Source organism: Acipenser ruthenus, chromosome 4 (genome assembly GCF_902713425.1).
Source record: "Acipenser ruthenus chromosome 4, fAciRut3.2 maternal haplotype, whole genome shotgun sequence".
NCBI lineage: Eukaryota > Metazoa > Chordata > Actinopteri > Acipenseriformes > Acipenseridae > Acipenser > Acipenser ruthenus.
The window spans coordinates 22,354,557-22,372,692 of record NC_081192.1 but is presented as its reverse complement, the minus strand read 5'-3'; the positions used below and the strand labels follow the sequence as shown (position 1 = coordinate 22,372,692).

At 43.5% G+C, this 18,136-nt stretch overlaps 1 protein-coding gene across 1 annotated transcript; it reads left to right on the top strand.

The window, feature by feature from the left end:
* The first annotated feature begins 9,324 nt into the window (after positions 1–9,324).
* On the top strand, positions 9,325–17,927 carry LOC117400412 (arylamine N-acetyltransferase, pineal gland isozyme NAT-10-like). The gene is made up of 2 exons (XM_034000336.3): positions 9,325–9,564; positions 16,922–17,927. The coding sequence occupies exons 1-2, from the start codon at positions 9,500–9,502 to the stop codon at positions 17,835–17,837; spliced, it is 981 nt and encodes a 326-aa protein (XP_033856227.3). The 5' UTR covers positions 9,325–9,499; the 3' UTR covers positions 17,838–17,927.
* The last annotated feature ends 209 nt before the right edge of the window (positions 17,928–18,136 follow it).

Sequence of the window (18,136 nt, the reverse complement as noted above, 5' to 3'; positions counted from 1 at the left end):
ACTGCAAGGGTATGACTACTCCGTCCAGCACCGGGCTGGCCGCCTGCACAATAATGCAGATGCCCTGTCCCGTCACCCCTGCTTCTCTGAGGACTGTAAGCACTGCCATCGGATGGAGGAGCGAGAGGCACAGCGGTCCTTGGAGGAGCAAGTAAGTGCTGCCACTGTAGCTGTGGAGACCCCCCTTGAGTTTCCAGCGGGGAGATCCAGCGTCAGCAGGGTCTGGACGCTGAGCTGGCACCGCTGATCCGCTGGTTATCGGCGGGTCAGCGCCCAGCCAGACGTGCGGTGTCAGCCCTCTCCTCGCTGTTGGCGCAATGGGAATGTTTGAGCCTCCGGGAAAGTGTGCTGTACCGTGCCTGGACAGACCCTGCGACAGGGCGCAAGCAGCTACAAGTGGTGGATCCTCAAGCTCTCCGAGAGACCGTCCTGCGAGCCGTGCATGGCGGACCAGCCACTGGACACTTCGGCGTTGCCAAGACCCTGGGTCGGCTTCGGGAGCGGTTCTACTGGGGACGGTGCCGACGTGATGTGGAGACTTATGTGCGACGCTGTGACCAGTGCACCGCCCGGAAGGGTCCCTTGGACCGCTCTCATGCCCCGCTCCAGCAGTACCAGGTGGGGGCACCATTAGAGCGCGTCGGTGTGGACATCTTAGGGCCGTTTCCACGGACGGAGGGGGGCAACCGGTACGTCCTGGTGGCCATGGATTACTTTACTAAATGGCCCGAGGCGTACGCAGTCCCCGATCAGAGCGCGACTACCTGCGCGGAGGCACTGCTGGAAGGCATGTTCTGCCGGTTTGGGGTTCCCGAGGAGCTACACAGTGACCAGGGGCGTAACTTTGAAGCGCAGGTGTTTGGTGAGGTGTGCAGGCGGCTGGGTATTAAGAAAACCAGGACGACCCCACTACACCCACAGAGCGATGGATTGGTGGAGCGGTTTAACCGCACCCTTGCCACCCAGCTGACCATGTGGACCTCCCAGCACCAGCATGACTGGGATCAATGCTTGCCCTTGGTCCTAATGGCCTACCGGACTGCAGTGCATGAATCTACAGGGTGCACGCCAGCGGCTCTTATGTTTGGGAGAGAGCTCCGCACCCCAGTGGACCTTGTGTTCGGCCGGCCACCTCAGCTCCACACTCCGGAACCTGCCAGCCCGGAATACCTCCAGCAGCTACAGGACCGATTGGACACTGCCCATGCTTACGCTCGGAAGCACCTCACCTCGGCTGGCCAGCGTCAGAAACGGGCATACGATACTCACTGCAAGGGCCGGGGATTTCAAGCTGGGGAGCAGGTCTGGGTTCACTGCCCCCGGCGAAGAAAGGGACTCTGCCCCAAGCTGGCCAGTAACTGGGAGGGCCCCTGTGTTGTTCTGGAGAGGCTCTCCGAGGTGACTTATCGAGTGCGGCTGCGGACCCGTAGCCGGGTGGTTGTGCTCCACCAAGACCGCTTGGCCCCCTACCGCCCCGGAACAAACTCGGTTGTCCCTGCAGCCAGCCCGGAGGCCAGCTCCCAGGACAGGGAAAGCACTTCCCCCTTGCAACAACCGAATAGTTCACCAGCTGGTGGCCCAGGTAGGAGCATTCCGGCTCCAGCTGACTCCCAGCCCGCTGCACCTGTGCTCCAGCGCGGCCAGCATTGACCGTCGACCACCCCCGGGACTCTCTGACTTTGTGAGACATTAAGTGTTGGGCCGACAAGACGTTCTGCCCTAAGATGGGGGCTGTGTAACGGGCACGGCTGGACTGACTCGCCGTTGCCACCTGTCGGCGAATAGGGCGCTGTGCCCGGAGCCAGTCCCCTACATTTGGTTAATGTGCAGCAGAGGATGCTGGGAGTACGAACTATGGTAGGGGAGAAACAGAATTATTGTTGTTGTGTTTATTTGTTGTTACTGTAAAAGTTCCAGCACTGTTCCATGCATTTCCCTGTAACTGTTATTACCCTTCCGGTGTTGTTTGTTAAATATGTGAATGTCACCCTGAGAGGCAGAGTAGTGCTCTGGGGTGGGGAAGGGCTGTGTGTGTGTGTTCGGGGAGGGCGCTGACTTGCTGTTAACTGCTTAATAAACTGCATTACCTAAAAGAGCTATTGTGTGCGTGTCTCCGTTAATCCCTGTGCTCGCTACAATATATATATTTGTATGCCCCGGCAGCTAAATGCTTAGTTACGGCACTGGGCAAAACCAAAGCCCATGGCCAGTATACAATATTTTTCTGTATGCATTCTTTTCTGTTGAGCACTCCGTTGAAACGGTGAGTCTTAGGTTGCCTGTGGATACATTACTCCAATCAATGCGTCTGAACCTGGTGTGTAAGCCCAAGGTAACTGCTCACTGTTAACACGTTTGAAGACGTTAATTCACGTTTTAAGTAATACAGTGTCCCCTTCAGACATGTTAAAGGAGAGATTCGGAAATAACATTCAAAACTATGCAAGAGTAAATACCATCCAAACTCCTAACATCCAAAAAAAAAAAAAAGAAAAAAAAATAACAATAATAATAATAATTATATATATATATATATATATATATATATATATATATATATATATATATATATATATAATTGCATGCCCCGGTAGCTATGATATGGAGTCTTTCCATCCACCTCCGGTTGCTTCAACCGGAGGTGCATGCAATTTATATATATATATATATATATATATATATATATATATATATATATATATATATATATATATATATATATATATATATGTATGCCCCGGTAGCTAAATGCTTAGTTACGGCTCTGGGCAAAACCAAAGCCCATGGCCAGTATACAATATTTTTCTGTATGCATTCTTTTCTGTTGAGCACTACTGACACCGTTGAAACGGTGAGTCTTAGGTTGCCTGTGGATACATTAGTCCAATCAGTGCGTCTGAACCTGGTGTGTAATCCCAGGGTAACTGCTCACTGTTAACACGTTTGAGACGTTAATTCACGTTTTAAGTAATACAGTGTCCCCTTCAGACATGTTAAAGGAGAGATTCGGAAATAACATTCAAAACTATGCAAGAGTAAATACCATCCTAACTCCTAACATCCAAAAAGAAAAAAAAAAAAAAGAAAAAAAAATAACACTACTGAGCACTACTGACACCGTTGAAACGGTATCTACGATATGGAGTTTTGCATGCCCCCGGTAGCTATGATATGGAGTCTTTCCATCAACCGGAGGTGCATGCAATTTATTTATATATATGTATATATATATATATATATATATATATATATATATATATATATATATATATATATATATATATATATATATATATATATATATATATATATATATATATATATATATAATGTATCCCCCGGTAGCTAAATGCTTAGTTACGGCTCTGGGCAAAACCAAAGCCCATGGCCAGTATACAATATTTCTGTATCCATTCTTCAATAGGAGTGTAGCGTAGTGGTTAGGGCTCTGGACTCTTGACCGCAGGGTTGTGAGTTCAATCCCCAGTGGGGGACACTGCTGTTGTACCCTTGAGCAATGTACTTTACCTAGATTGCTCCAGTAAAAACCCAGCTGTGTAAAATGGGTAATTATGTAAAATAATGTGATATCTGTATAATGTGAAATAATGTAGAACGTGATATCTTGTAAGAATTGTAAGTCTCCCTGGATGAGGGCGTCTGCTAAGAAATAAATAATATATATATATATATTACTATTATTGTTATTTTTTTCTTTTTTTTTCTTTTTTTTTTTGGATGTTAGGAGTTTCCCTCCTCCCCCCCCTTGTTTATTTAATAAATAATTTTATGTCACAACAGTTTGGGTGACAAACTGCTGGTTTAGGACAGAATAACAAACAGTAGGCTTAATTCTTAAAAAAAATAATTACAAATATTTGGATGCACAGAAGTAAAAAGACAAGTATTTGGTAATCTCTTTGAAAACAGTCGTTTTCGCTTTCTATTCGGCAAAGTTAGTATAAATAATACAAAATAGTGTGTACTGTAAATGTTTTTTATGTTAGCATTTACTTCCCATCTCCACATAATTGTGCGCCATTTAAAATGTTTACCTCAAGATAAAACTATAATAACTACTAACAATAAACATTTTTATTAAAGCCAACATAAAAAATATCCAAAGGGATTCAGTATAACACTCATGCGCTTTGCACTGTATAGACACTTAAGAACATAAGAACATAAGAAAGTTTACAAACAAGAGGAGGCCAATCAGCCCATCTTGCTCGTTTGGTTGTTAGTAGCTTATTGATCCCAGAATCTCATCAAGCAGCTTCTTGAAGGATCCCAGGTGTCAGCTTCAACAACATTACTGGGGAGTTGGTTCCAGACCCTCACAATTCTCTGTGTAAAAAAAAAAAGTGCCTCCTATTTTCTGTTCTGAATGTCCCTTTATCTAATCGCCATTTGTGACCCCTGGTCCTTGTTTCTTTTTTCAGGTCAAAAAAGTCCACTGGGTCGACATTGTCTGTACCTTTTAGGATTTTGAATGTTTGAATCAGATCACCGCGTAGTCTTCTTTGTTCAAAACTGAATAGATTAAATTCTTTTAGCCGGTCTGCATACGACATGCCTTTTAAACCCGGGATAATTCTGGTTGCTCTTCTTTGCACTCTTTCTAGAGCAGCAATATCCTTTTTGTAACGAGGTGACCAGAACTGAACACAATATTCTAGGTGAGGTCTTACTAATGCATTGTAAAGTTTTAACATTACTTCCCTTAATTTAAATTCAACACTTCTCACAATATATCCGAGCATCTTGTTGGCCTTTTTTTTATAGCTTCCCCACATTGTCTAGATGAAGACATTTCTGAGTCAACATAAGCTCCTAGGTCTTTTTTCATAGATTCCTTCTTCAATTTCAGTATCTCCCATATGATATTTATAATGCACATTTTTATTGCTTTGTGTTTTCTTCCTTTGTTTTGCAAGTAATGTATCCATTTCACCAAACACCGAAAACAAATTCAACCGCCGCTATTGCTGTTATTAAAAATGCAGCCGCGCCTAATAAATAAAACAAAAAACGTCAGTGAGTATTATGATTAATAATTATATTTACCATTATTATTTATACTGTACTTCTAAAGAATGCAGAAAGATTGCGCTTCCTGATTAGGAGGCTTGGTGGACCATTAGTTAAGGTTAGGAACACACCTATTTTTTTGTAACTTTGTTGGCCTTATGACAGCCATTTGATGGCCTTTGGCGGCCTTTTGTAAAAATGTTGGCCTTTTTTAAAAATGATGGCCTTTTTGTAAAAGTGGTGGCCTTTTGATACCCAGCATACACTGCAATACCCAGCAGAGTTATACACTGATATTCTGACAGGAATTTAAATGAAGTTCGTAAGTGGTTGTGTTCCTCAAATACACAATAAAAAGTGATATTAATAGGGTATACAGTTGTACAGAGATACAGTGGTTTCAGCCATCTAAGGACAGTGTCACGGAGTGACCCTAAAACCCTTCCCTTGTACAGGGTGCGAGCACCTTTTTTGAGTGAATGGTATATGCGGCCGAGATGTCTGACTCTCTGATAAAAACAGTTTAATTTATTTGAAGTCTTCCCACTGCCGATGGGAATGAGAATGCAGAGATGGGAGCCCAGCTAACTAGATTTACGTTTTTGCAGGTATCAGGTTTTTAAAGACTGTAACCCACACCTGTGAGCAGAAACTGACTCACTGAGAGCAGAAACTGACCCAAGACTGTCACAGCTACTGGAAGCAGGCTGATCTTTGGGATGCAAATTGAATATTTGTGAAACTACAACAAATATTGTAATGGCTGTAATGTGTTTTAGAAAATATTGTTAGCAGATCTGCACAGGCCTGTCGTGGTGTTCGCAGAACCAGACCAAGCTGAGCCTGGTGCAGAGTTCAAATCCTGTTGGGAATGTGCTGAGTTATTAGACATGAATTGGATGATTTAAACTAACTGTATTGATTGAAATAATGATATACTCTTTGTCAATAACTATAGTAATACTGTATATACTCCTTTCAAATAGCTCTGTCTATGAAAGCACCTGCTGGAAGGAGTCAAACTTGGCAGGCTCTTATCATAAGGCCTTGTTAATATATTCCAGTTTTATGATAAAAAGTAGCCAGTTTCTTTCGTTACTTTACTTTCATTACTTCATGTCTCATATTAATCAACACCAAAAAAATTGGCAAAACGCTAGGATGTTTTAAAACCTGCTTCAATTGGATTTTGTATGAACAGAGAAAGGGGTCAGACTTAATTCAGTAAAATAATATTACCATTTCTAGGAGCAACTGTTATACTGAAGTAACTGAATTAGAAATACATGTTGTAAAATCATTTAAAGTTAAACTGTTATACAAATAACATTGTTTGTTGAAAGAACATATTGCAGTTAAAAACTAAAGTTTGGTACTAACTGACACTGTCAGAATATTGTAATAATTGTACTGTATTTTGTATTGTCTTATAGCATTTAAAAAAAACCTTGTGCAGAAAGTGACCATCTCCCGAGTTAGTTAATTGTTGCTAATTGGGAGATGGTCACCTGCATATAATCCTGCAGTTCTCCCTGCTCTGGGTGGGTGTTCAGAAGAGGAGAGAACGAGGAGGAAAAAGAAAAGAAAAAAAAGATCAAAATAGTCAGTGAAAGTGATCTGCCCAGCCTGACCTGTGTGTTTGGTGTTTTGTTTTGTGTTCGTGATTTGATTTTGTTTGAATATTTATTTCTCTGTGAGCACTGTTTTTGTTTAGATATTTTTGTTATTTAAAAATAAACGGTGCACGGTGCGTCTTTTGCCCTGCAGTACCTGCCTTTGTTTTCTTCCTGCATCTGGCCTGACGTCCCCTCGTCAGCCATCCTGTCACAGTTAGAAAAAAAGCTTATCTATGTGCCTTTGTCATTAGTGCACATACACTCTTGGAAGCCGGTCAGACTGTTGCGCGTGGAAGCCTGTAACCTTGAAAGAAGCAGGCATCTGGGGGAACTAAACACAGAGGCTAGGTACTGCAAATTAGCAAAAACAAAAGGGTAACCCTTTTTAGACAGAAAGATATTTGAAACTAAAAAGACCTATTTGATTTTATTTGATTGTGTTGTTACTAAGCATAGAGGTTTTAAATATAAAAAAATTATTCTGATCTAATAATAGTGACAAAACTCTCTGAAAAATCTTTTAGACATTACAATATCCATTAAATTAAAGAATATAAATGTTTAGTTTATGTAAAGGTTTTACTACAATAAAAAAACAGGAATTGTTAGGTTGACATATTAGACAAAGTGTAAATTAAACTGTATTCAATAATTTTAGTACACAAAAAAACCTACAGAAAATAGCCTTGCCCTTATCTGCTTGCAAGCAGAGCGGTGCTAGATATGGAAGGTTATTTTTGGCAGTCAAAGTGAGATTAACTTGTAGTCTGCAGTTTTAATAAGAAAACCTGGCAGTCGAAGGGAGCATTCCACAAATTAGGGGAGTTGTGTCCAGTATCAGTTCTTCTAAAATAAATAGCGGCTTTCTTTGGGAGAAAACTGACTTCATGCAGTGAATTTGGAGAAGTGTTTACAATGGTGTTTCATATTAATCAAAACAATAGTCTTGGCAAGAAAATAGGGTGTCTGAATCCTGCTTGAGCAGGCAAGTTTTAGGTCAGGCATAGTCCAAGAATGGCACAGTTAAATAAGACTGTTATACTTAACATGTTTATTATAGCTTCAATTTAAATGAAAATAACTGAACTGACCACTGCATGCTTATTCAAAGGCAGTCTTTGTCCCATACTTTGTTAACACACATTTGTATATGGTTAAACTGGCCCACTGAGAATACACTGATAAGGTAACATAATGTGCAGCTAAGAGGGACATATAATTTTGACCCAGGTTAATATCAAATAGAGCTGGTGTTACATATTAAAAAGATCTCTCATATATACACATATACTTGTATTATATTATAGCAAGGATTCTGTGAACTTTGGTCCCGCTGACTTTTTAGAAAAAGTAGGAGTTGTAAAAAGAGCTCAGTTAAATCATGTTCCAATATTATATCCAATCAGTTTTGAAAAAGGAGTTGACCAGATCCTTCTAGAATGTATCATTAACTCAAAGATAAGAAATGTCAAGGCCAAATGATGATTAGATTTACTTGGAACTTCTGATGTGTTCAATGGAGGGAAAATCCTATATAAGCCCAGAGCAAGACCCCATTCGATATTTGCTAACTATAAATTGTGTGGTCCATGCTCTGAGGATCTCTGAAAAACTGATTGCTGTTTGGTCAAAGTCATGTCTCTGCCTTCTGAAGACAGTTCTTATTTTTCGATATATCCTACACTACACTTCCATATACTGGAAGGTAAGCATATATTTGAATTTAATATCTCTTTTATATTGATGCGTTGCTATAAGGTATAGGATTTATATTTTAGCTGTTGAGTGATATATTGAATGTTCTAGAACGTAGCCTGATGGCTAAGCATATGATAACCATTTGTATCTGTGCAACCAACCAATCCAGTTTTTAAAAGCATTTAATAAACCGAAGGGGCACTACTGCCCTGATTCGTTAAAACTTCAAATTAAATGAGTCTGTGTGATTTTGTTGAATATTAAAAAGTTGTCTGGACATATAGCAAGCCCAGTGCATGAACAAAACCACTTATAGGAGTTTAAAACATCTCTGACCTCCTTAAACGTTTCCCCTGAGTTTAAGAGTGTGCTCAGAGCATATATATATATAAATAAAAAGAGCATGTGTGAAATCCCGACAACAGGTAGCGTCTGGATTATCTGCATGTCCTACAGGTACTCTGTAGCAATTTTCAGCCTCCTAGCACTTTCACAGCCTGTTTTGAGAGCCTTGCATAGATGGTCGATTGTGCTCAGTACACTTAAAGCCGTGATTGTCTCTTTTTTTTTTTTTGGTGTTAAAAATCAGTCTTTGCAGGAATCATTCCAGAAACACTGCCTCTGTTCCAGAAATATGCACTAAAAGTGATGGTTTTAAGCATAAGGCGATAGTGTGATTTGTGCCACCTTAGGACAGGTGCTTCTGGATTCATTATCTGCATGTACTACAGCTGCTCTGTAGCATTTTTCAGCCTCCTAGCGCACGCATTTGTTACTTACAGTATTTACTCAAATTTAAGTCGCACTTTTGTGGCCAAAATGAAAGTTCAAATTTGGGGGGAGTGACATGGATTCGAGGTTTTTAGTTAGGGTACCAACTTACATTTGTGCATGTCAATTATTCTGGTGCGCTTGAACAAGACCAATTGTACACAGTACTGCCCTCTACAGTAATTACTCTCGGTAAAGTACCGGTATATTAAAATGGCTGCACAGCGAACTTCATGAACATTTTTTGATGCAGCTTTTAAAAGAAAAGAGAAACTGCGGCATCTGAGATGTGTCAGAAGATGGAAATGCAATCGAAAGGTTATGTAATACTATAATATTACCAGTGTAGTACTGGAAATGATCAACGTGGGTCCGGCTTCAAAATGAACAATCATGTATTTATATATCTTTCTCTATCTGGAGGAGCACAAGAAACAGGAACACTAAGGTATGTACTGCTTAATGGCGGATTATCCATCGCTCTCTGATTCTGTAACTTAGTCACTGTTATTATGGTCTGTGCCTGGTTTAACTACAGTAACCCCACTAGTGTAAACTCCAAAGTCCTAACTCAAACCTAAAATGAAATTTCTGTCATGCAGTAATTTACTTGCGAACGTGACAGTCACGTTGGCCAAATTAAACAAACGAGGACAATAAAGCACGCTGAAATAAAGTTCAAGGTAATTTACCCTTTCCCAGCTACCATAAACTGCAGTGACTGTCTTTCAATACTGAAAGTACTGTACTGTACATATTTTCTTTTCTCATTTGCATTAGTAATATAGTAGGTGATGTACTCTGATGCTTTAATGTACAGTGATCCGGTATTCCCTTCCGGCACCTAGAATTAAAGTAATTTATCCGTTAATTGTGTTTTAAATGTGACTTCCATTCAAGGTCTTTTTTTTTGGTGTCAGTATTTGGGGGTGCGACTTGATTTCAGGGGTGACTTAAATTTGAGTTAACACGGTAATTAAGTAATTTAATACCGGCCCTTAACGAGCAGGATTGGAGACCCCTGCTAGCAGATTCATTGTTCCACCATATCACCAGATTTATATTGCACTCTTTTTAATTCAAACATTTAATGAATCCCCCGATTGTTTCTTGCTAATTCTGCATTTGTTTATGTGCTTCTCCAGGCAGAATGTATGTATTATATGAAACAAGCGGTGTGTCGTGAGTGCAAAGCGACCAGTTTTGTTCAAGGAATGTATAGCTAGAAACATGTTTCAGCTCGTTTCATCATTGTCAGATATTCGTGATGTAATTAAGAAATTGAGTTGGTTTAACAATGTTAATTACAGCTTTAAAGGCAGGTAGAGAGTAGCAAGTCCAATTATAAACAACCTGTCTTGTATTTTGTGTTTACCCACAGCTGAGTTTGAGATAAGAAAGTGCTAAATAAAAATAAAATAATAAAAAAAAAACAAAAGAGAGACTTGCTGTGCCCTCTACCAGCATTCCAAAGTGTGTGTGTGTGTTTGTGCAGGGGTTGCATGGTGGTGGTGTGTGTGTGTGTGTGCGCAGGGGTTGCATGGTGGTGGTGTGTGTGTGCGCAGGGGTTGCATGGTGGTGGTGTGTGTGTGTGTGTGTGTGTGTGTGTGTGTGTGTGTGTGTGTGCAGGGGTTGCATGGTGGTGGTGTGTGTGTGCAGGGGTTGCATGGTGGTGTGTGTGTGCAGGGGTTGCATGGTGGTGGTGTGTGTGTGTGTGTGCAGGGGTTGCATGGTGGTGTGTGTGTGTGTGCAGGGGTTGCGTGGTGGTGTGTGTGTGCGCAGGGCTTGCATGGTGGTGGTGTGTATGTGTGTGCGCAGGGGTTGCGTGGTGGTGGTGTGTGTGTGTGTGTGTGCAGGGGTTGCGTGGTGGTGTGTGTGTGTGCAGGGGTTGCGTGGTGGTGTGTGTGTGCAGGGGTTGCGTAGTGGTGTGTGTGTGTGCGCGCAGGGGTCGCATGGTGGTGGTGTGTGTGTGTGCGCAGGGGGTGCGTGGTGGTGTGTGTGTGTGCAGGGGTTGCGTGGTGGTGTGTGTGTGCGCAGGGGTTGCGTGGTGGTGTGTGTGTGCGCAGGGGTTGCGTGGTGGTGTGTGTGTGCGCAGGGGTTGCATGGTGGTGGTGTGTGTGCGCAGGGGTTGCGTGGTGGTGGTGTGTGTGTGCAGGGGTTGCTTGGCGGTGTGTGTGTGCGCAGGGGTTGCATGGTGGTGGTGTGTGTGTGCAGGGGTTGCGTGGTGGTGTGTGTGTGCGCAGGGGTTGCGTGGTGGTGTGTGTGTGCGCAGGGGTTGCGTGGTGGTGGTGTGTGTGTGCAGGGGTTGCGTGGTGGTGGTGTGTGTGCGCAGGGGTTGCGTGGTGGTGGTGTGTGTGCGCAGGGGTTGCGTGGTGGTGTGTGTGTGCGCAGGGGTTGCGTGGTGGTGTGTGTGTGCGCAGGGGTTGCATGGTGGTGGTGTGTGTGCAGGGGTTGCATGGTGGTGGTGTGTGTGTGCAGGGGTTGCATGGTGGTGGTGTGTGTGTGCAGGGGTTGCGTGGTGGTGGTGTGTGTGTGCAGGGGTTGCGTGGTGGTGGTGTGTGTGTGCAGGGGTTGCGTGGTGGTGTGTGTGTGTGTGTGTGCAGGGGTTGCGTGGTGGTGTGTGTGTGTGTGTGCAGGGGTTGCGTGGTGGTGTGTGTGTGCGCAGGGCTTGCATGGTGGTGGTGTGTATGTGTGTGCGCAGGGGTTGCGTGGTGGTGGTGTGTGTGTGTGTGTGTGCAGGGGTTGCGTGGTGGTGTGTGTGTGTGCAGGGGTTGCGTGGTGGTGTGTGTGTGCAGGGGTTGCGTAGTGGTGTGTGTGTGTGCGCGCAGGGGTCGCATGGTGGTGGTGTGTGTGTGTGCGCAGGGGGTGCGTGGTGGTGTGTGTGTGTGCAGGGGTTGCGTGGTGGTGTGTGTGTGCGCAGGGGTTGCGTGGTGGTGTGTGTGTGCGCAGGGGTTGCGTGGTGGTGTGTGTGTGCGCAGGGGTTGCATGGTGGTGGTGTGTGTGCGCAGGGGTTGCGTGGTGGTGGTGTGTGTGTGCAGGGGTTGCTTGGCGGTGTGTGTGTGCGCAGGGGTTGCATGGTGGTGGTGTGTGTGTGCAGGGGTTGCGTGGTGGTGTGTGTGTGCGCAGGGGTTGCGTGGTGGTGTGTGTGTGCGCAGGGGTTGCGTGGTGGTGGTGTGTGTGTGCAGGGGTTGCGTGGTGGTGGTGTGTGTGCGCAGGGGTTGCGTGGTGGTGGTGTGTGTGCGCAGGGGTTGCGTGGTGGTGTGTGTGTGCGCAGGGGTTGCGTGGTGGTGTGTGTGTGCGCAGGGGTTGCATGGTGGTGGTGTGTGTGCAGGGGTTGCATGGTGGTGGTGTGTGTGTGCAGGGGTTGCATGGTGGTGGTGTGTGTGTGCAGGGGTTGCGTGGTGGTGGTGTGTGTGTGCAGGGGTTGCGTGGTGGTGGTGTGTGTGTGCAGGGGTTGCGTGGTGGTGTGTGTGTGTGTGTGTGCAGGGGTTGCGTGGTGGTGTGTGTGTGTGTGTGCAGGGGTTGCGTGGTGGTGTGTGTGTGTGTGTGCAGGGGTTGCGTGGTGGTGTGTGTGTGTGTGTGCAGGGGTTGCGTGGTGGTGTGTGTGTGCAGGGGTTGCGTGGTGGTGTGTGTGCAGGAGTTGCATGGTGGTGGTGTGTGTGTGTGTGCGCAGGGGTTGCGTGGTGGTGTGTGTGCGCAGGGGTTGCGTGGTGGTGTGTGTGTGTGTGTGTGCAGGGGTTGCATGGTGGTGGTGTGTGTGTGTGCAGGGGTTGCGTGGTGGTGTGTGTGTGCGCAGGGGTTGCATGGTGGTGGTGTGTGTGTGTGCGCAGGGGTTGCATGGTGGTGGTGTGTGTGTGCAGGGGTTGCATGGTGGTGGTGTGTGTGTGCAGGGGTTGCATGGTGGTGGTGTGTGTGTGCAGGGGTTGCGTGGTGGTGTGTGTTTGTGTGCGCAGGGGTTGCGTGGTGGTGTGTGTGTGTGTGTGTGCGCAGGGGTTGCGTGGTGGTGGTGTGTGTGTGCAGGGACTGCGTGGTGGTGGTGTGTGTGTGTGCAGGGACTGCGTGGTGGTGGTGTGTGTGTGTGCAGGGGTTGCGTGGTGGTGGTGTGTGTGTGTGCAGGGGTTGCGTGGTGGTGTGTGTGTGTGTGCAGGGGTTGCATGGTGGTGGTGTGTGTGTGTGTGCAGGGGTTGCGTGGTGGTGGTGTGTGTGTGCAGGGGTTGCGTGGTGGTGGTGTGTGTGTGTGTGCAGGGGTTGCGTGGTGGTGTGTGTGTGCAGGGGTTGCGTGGTGGTGTGTGTGTGCAGGGGTTGCGTGGTGGTGGTGGTGGTGTGTGTGTGTGCAGGAGTTGCATGGTGGTGGTGTGTGTGTGTGTGTGCAGGGGTTGCATGGTGGTGGTGTTTGTTTGTGTGTGTGTGCGCAGGGGTTGCATGGTGGTGGGGTGTGTGTGTGTGGGGGTGAATTGGGGTGCAGGTTTGGCACGAAAGACGGGGAGGATTCGGGAAGACGAGAGTGAGAGAAGGTTGTGTTCGGGGGAGATAGAGATATAGTGAGAAAGGGTAGGGTAAAAGAAAAACTACTGCAATCATTTATTATCACTTTCGACTCCCAGTCCCCTTTCCCTCACTTTATTATTTTATTTTGTGATTATTTAATTATTGTAAAAAAAAAAAAAAGAACCCAAAACACTACAATATATTGATGGACATTACATAAGCAAATGAGATGTCCTTTTTTGGAATACCATGTTCCTTCTCAAAAATGTGTTTTAATGTTAGTCTTTAATAAAGGAAAACGACTGCTTTAATTAATTTTCATGTATCTATTTCAGTGCAATGTAGTTTCTTCATTGTAATAAGAAATACGTGTTTTTACATTTACATTTGATTTCTGTTCATAAAAAAATGTTTTCTGGGGTAAGTAAAAAATACATTAACTTTGATTCATGTACTAAGGGTTTCTCTTGAATAGGGCTGCAACGAAGGTTCAGAACACATTACCGAAGGAAGGTTCGAACCTTTGATGGTACTAATTTGCATAATTTACTGGTGACGTCACCACATCTACTTGTTTATATTTGATTGAAAATCCTATTTTACGGGTAAGCCATATAAATGGAATAAAACATTCATATCTAGTTTAAAAATACATTATGTAGAACAGTAATCATGTTTTTTTTATAATTTAAATAAAAATACATGTTTATTTACACGTAATTGATGCTGCTTGCGCGTAAGCTTGCATTGCAGCAGCACTAACTGCAGCGGACATAGGCAAAACAAACTTAAAATAACAGTCACCGTTCCAAACAGGTTATCAGTCACATTTTACTACGACTACTACTAATAATATGAATTTACGATTGTAAAGTGACCAGGAGATTGGATGTGCCTCCATGATACATCAACAGTCTCTTGCACAGGTTGCATTCAATTTTTTTTTTGGTCGTCTGGGCTTTTAACAAAAAAATCCCAAACAGTAGAGGGGTTGCGAGACATTTCTTTCAATACAGCTTAAGCTATCACTTTGCTGTCGAGATGGTGAATAAATTTGCCTCTGGTTAACACCAGCTTGAGAGGGGAGGGACGAACGGTGCTCGGTTTTTTCGAAATTAAAATTATTAGTGTTAGCGTATATTTTGTATGTTTCAAACATATTCTACCATAGCACTTCTCTTACACTGTCTTCTACACTAGGTATTCAGTACATATTTTACTGAAGCAATACAACTGCTAGGTACCTCCCAGTGCTTTGGAGAATATACCCTGCTCCATACACGGCAGCTGCACAGAGAGTTGCTACGACTGTACTTCTCCCACGTTGTCTACTATTTTTAGTAGTAGTCAGTCAGTTCCCAGCAACAGCGTGGGAGAAGTACAGTCGTGGAAAAGTACAGAGCAGTTAGAAGCAGTTTGAAAGCAGGTTGACAGCTGCAGAAGCTAAACTAAACTAACAAAATAAATAAATAAATAACATGGTCTTCAAGCCAGTAATCTGGTCATCTCAATACAAAAAGGATATTGCTGCTCTAGAAAGAGTGCAAAGAAGAGCAACCAGAATTATCCCGGGTTTAAAAGGCATGTTGTATGCAGACAGGCTAAAAGAATTGAATCTATTCAGTCTTGAACAAAGAAGACTACGCAGTGAACTGATTCAAGCATTCAGAATTCTAAAAGGTATTGACAATGTCGACCCAGTGGACTTTTTCGACCTGAAAAAAGAAACAAGGACCAGGGGTCACAAATGGAGATTTAGATAAAGGGGCATTCAGAACAGAAAATAGGAGGCACTTTTTTACACACAGAATTGTGAGGGTCTGGAACCAACTCCCCAGTAATGTTGTTGAAGCTGACACCCTGGGATCCTTCAAGAAGCTGCTTGATGAGATTCTGGGATCAATAAGCTACTAACAACCAAATGAGCAAGATGAGCCGAATGGCCTCCTATCTTTTGTAAACTTTCTTATGTTCTTATGTTCGGTACATTTGGTGTGAAGTGTGAACAGAAGTGTCCACCTAAAGAGGTGGTCTCGGTCCGTTTGCTAAACCCACCGAATCTGGTTTGCTTGCTAAATGTCTAAAAACAAACATGTTTTTGGGTAATACATTAGGGTTACCAGACATCCCGTGAAAACTGGGGTTGTCACAGTTTCAACCTTAATTTGTTTTCCCGGTCGGAAACGTCAAATTGTTAATCATCCCGGTTTCATTATTGTATTTTATTTTTTATTAAGTACAAAACTGCATCGTGTTATCTACAAGTTAACAGCAGAGTAATGTACTAGGTTGTGTTGGCGCCATTCAAAAATAAAATAAACAATTACCGGTATATGGATTATGTGTATACCATATGTTTAAATGGGAATAGCTGATCTAGTTTTTTAAATCTGGCTTTTTGTACATTTTAACATGTGTTGACTAGATGACAATACAAAGAAAATAATGAGTTGTTATGATCTGCAATAAATTCACCCAATGTTTAATTTGTAAACTATTATTGTGATAAATCTGGACAGTGGGAGAAACTGAAGCTCTGAGAGAAATTTGTTCAGACACCAAAATCTAAGCCGAACTGGAGAAAACTCACAAAAATCGTAAAATATATGCAGTCTTCTTAAATTATGTTGCTTAATGTCGACAGTAGGAGAACCGTGCAGAATTACATAAACTGCATTATTCTCCTACTGTAAGCATTCAAGAAATGCATTCATTAAATTAGCGAAGTGCTCCCCCAGTGCTTTCTTCCACAACAATATGTAAGAATGTAAAACATGCTATATTAAAAACCTGAGCAATATATCAATATGCCGTGCAGGATATTGTAAACATCCGCTTCACACACCATATAATCAAACTGAGTTCACTCGAAAATTGTATTGTGAACACATACGGACTCGGTCCTGAAAAAAAAAATGTAAAAGGACCAAAAAAACAAACTTTAGTTTGCATCCAAACGAACTCGGTCCCTTTGATGGCAGATAGGTGTGAACAGCAAGCACATTGATGCGTTGTTTCAAATGAAACGAACCAGACCGAGTCCATTTGAAACAGATCCAGTGTGAATGCAGCCTAAACTACCAATATGCCCTCAGTACTATCCCGTGAAACACCTTGTTTGTTCAATTCTGATTTTGGTAGTTTTAAAGATCAGCAATTACAAATGATAGACAACATGCTTTCTACTTTACAAGGTGTTCAGATGTTATGCAAAATAAATTATAAAGATACGCATCACATGATATCATATTGGACACATACTGCCAGGTGAAACAGTAAGCAGAGGAACAACTGACTTTTTTTTATTTGTGCCACAGGATGATGGACGTTGGGCAGTATCTGTGCAGGATTGGATGTACCAGCCCCATGGCAGTCACTCTGGAGACCCTGCAGCAGGTCCATCGTTGCCACCTTCTGACTGTACCCTTTGAGAGTCTGTCAATTCATTGCGGAGAGAATATCCGGCTAGAACTACCCCATATTTTTGAGAAAATTGTTGTGCAGCGCCGTGGAGGGTTCTGCTACGAGAATAACAGCCTTTTTGGCTGGCTCTTGTCCGAGCTGGGTTTTGAAGTTAAGCTTTTGTCTGCTCAGGTGCGGAATGCATACACAGGTGTTTATGGACCTCCCCAGGACCACCTCATTCTCCTGGTGAACCAGGAAGGACAGAGGTGGCTTTGTGATGTTGGCTTTGGAGCTGGATTTCGGACACCACTCTCTCTGGAAACAAATTTACCACAGAGCCAGGAAAATGGAGTCTTCCGGATTCACTGGCGGGGAGAAACCTTAATCCTTGAGACCATTGAGAGAGAGAAACAGTTGCCACAAGGTGGAGGTAAAGAGCAGGCGATTAAAGCAGAGGAGAGTAAGGGAGTGAGGGAGATAATGACAGATAAGGGACAAAAAGGTTGGAAGGCCCTTTATAAATTTACATTAGAAGCATGTTGTCTGGAAGATTTCAAGGAAATGTTCATCTACCACCAGACCTCACCCAGTTCACTCTTTTACTGCAAGGCGTTGTGTTCCCTTCACCTGCCCAGCGGAAGGATTACCTACATAGGGCACAGGCTGATAACCACCCATCTCCTGGGTGAAGGGACTCAGACACAGACCGTTGTGGAGCTATCAAACACAGAAATCTCAGCTATTCTAAAGGAAAAGTTTGGAATAGAGCTTTTGTACCCCCTAGTTCCCAAAGATGTGGACATAGTCCCACCATCTATCAAATATTAGCATCTACAGTACCTGCTCAACAAGGTGTTTAAGGGGTGGTTTGAGATGACAGAAATCAAGAGCTTGCTGTGTTGATTCTGTGTGTGTGTGTGTGTGTGTGTGTGTATATATATATGTATATATATGTATATATATGTGTATGTATATATGTATATATGTATGTGTGTATATATATATATATATATATATATATATATATAGTGTGTGTTTATATATATGTGTGTAATATACACTGAACATCAAAAGAAACGTATCACTTATATTTGGATAAAATTCACTAGATGTGATTGAAAAATGAC

Coding starts and splice junctions, on each gene's coding strand:
- LOC117400412 (XM_034000336.3), top strand. CDS start 9,500: ATGAACAATCATGTATTTATATATCTTTCTCTATCTGGAGGAGCACAA. Junction 9,565..16,921: donor CAAGAAACAGGAACACTAAG/GTATGTACTGCT, acceptor TTTGTGCCACAG/GATGATGGACGTTGGGCAGT.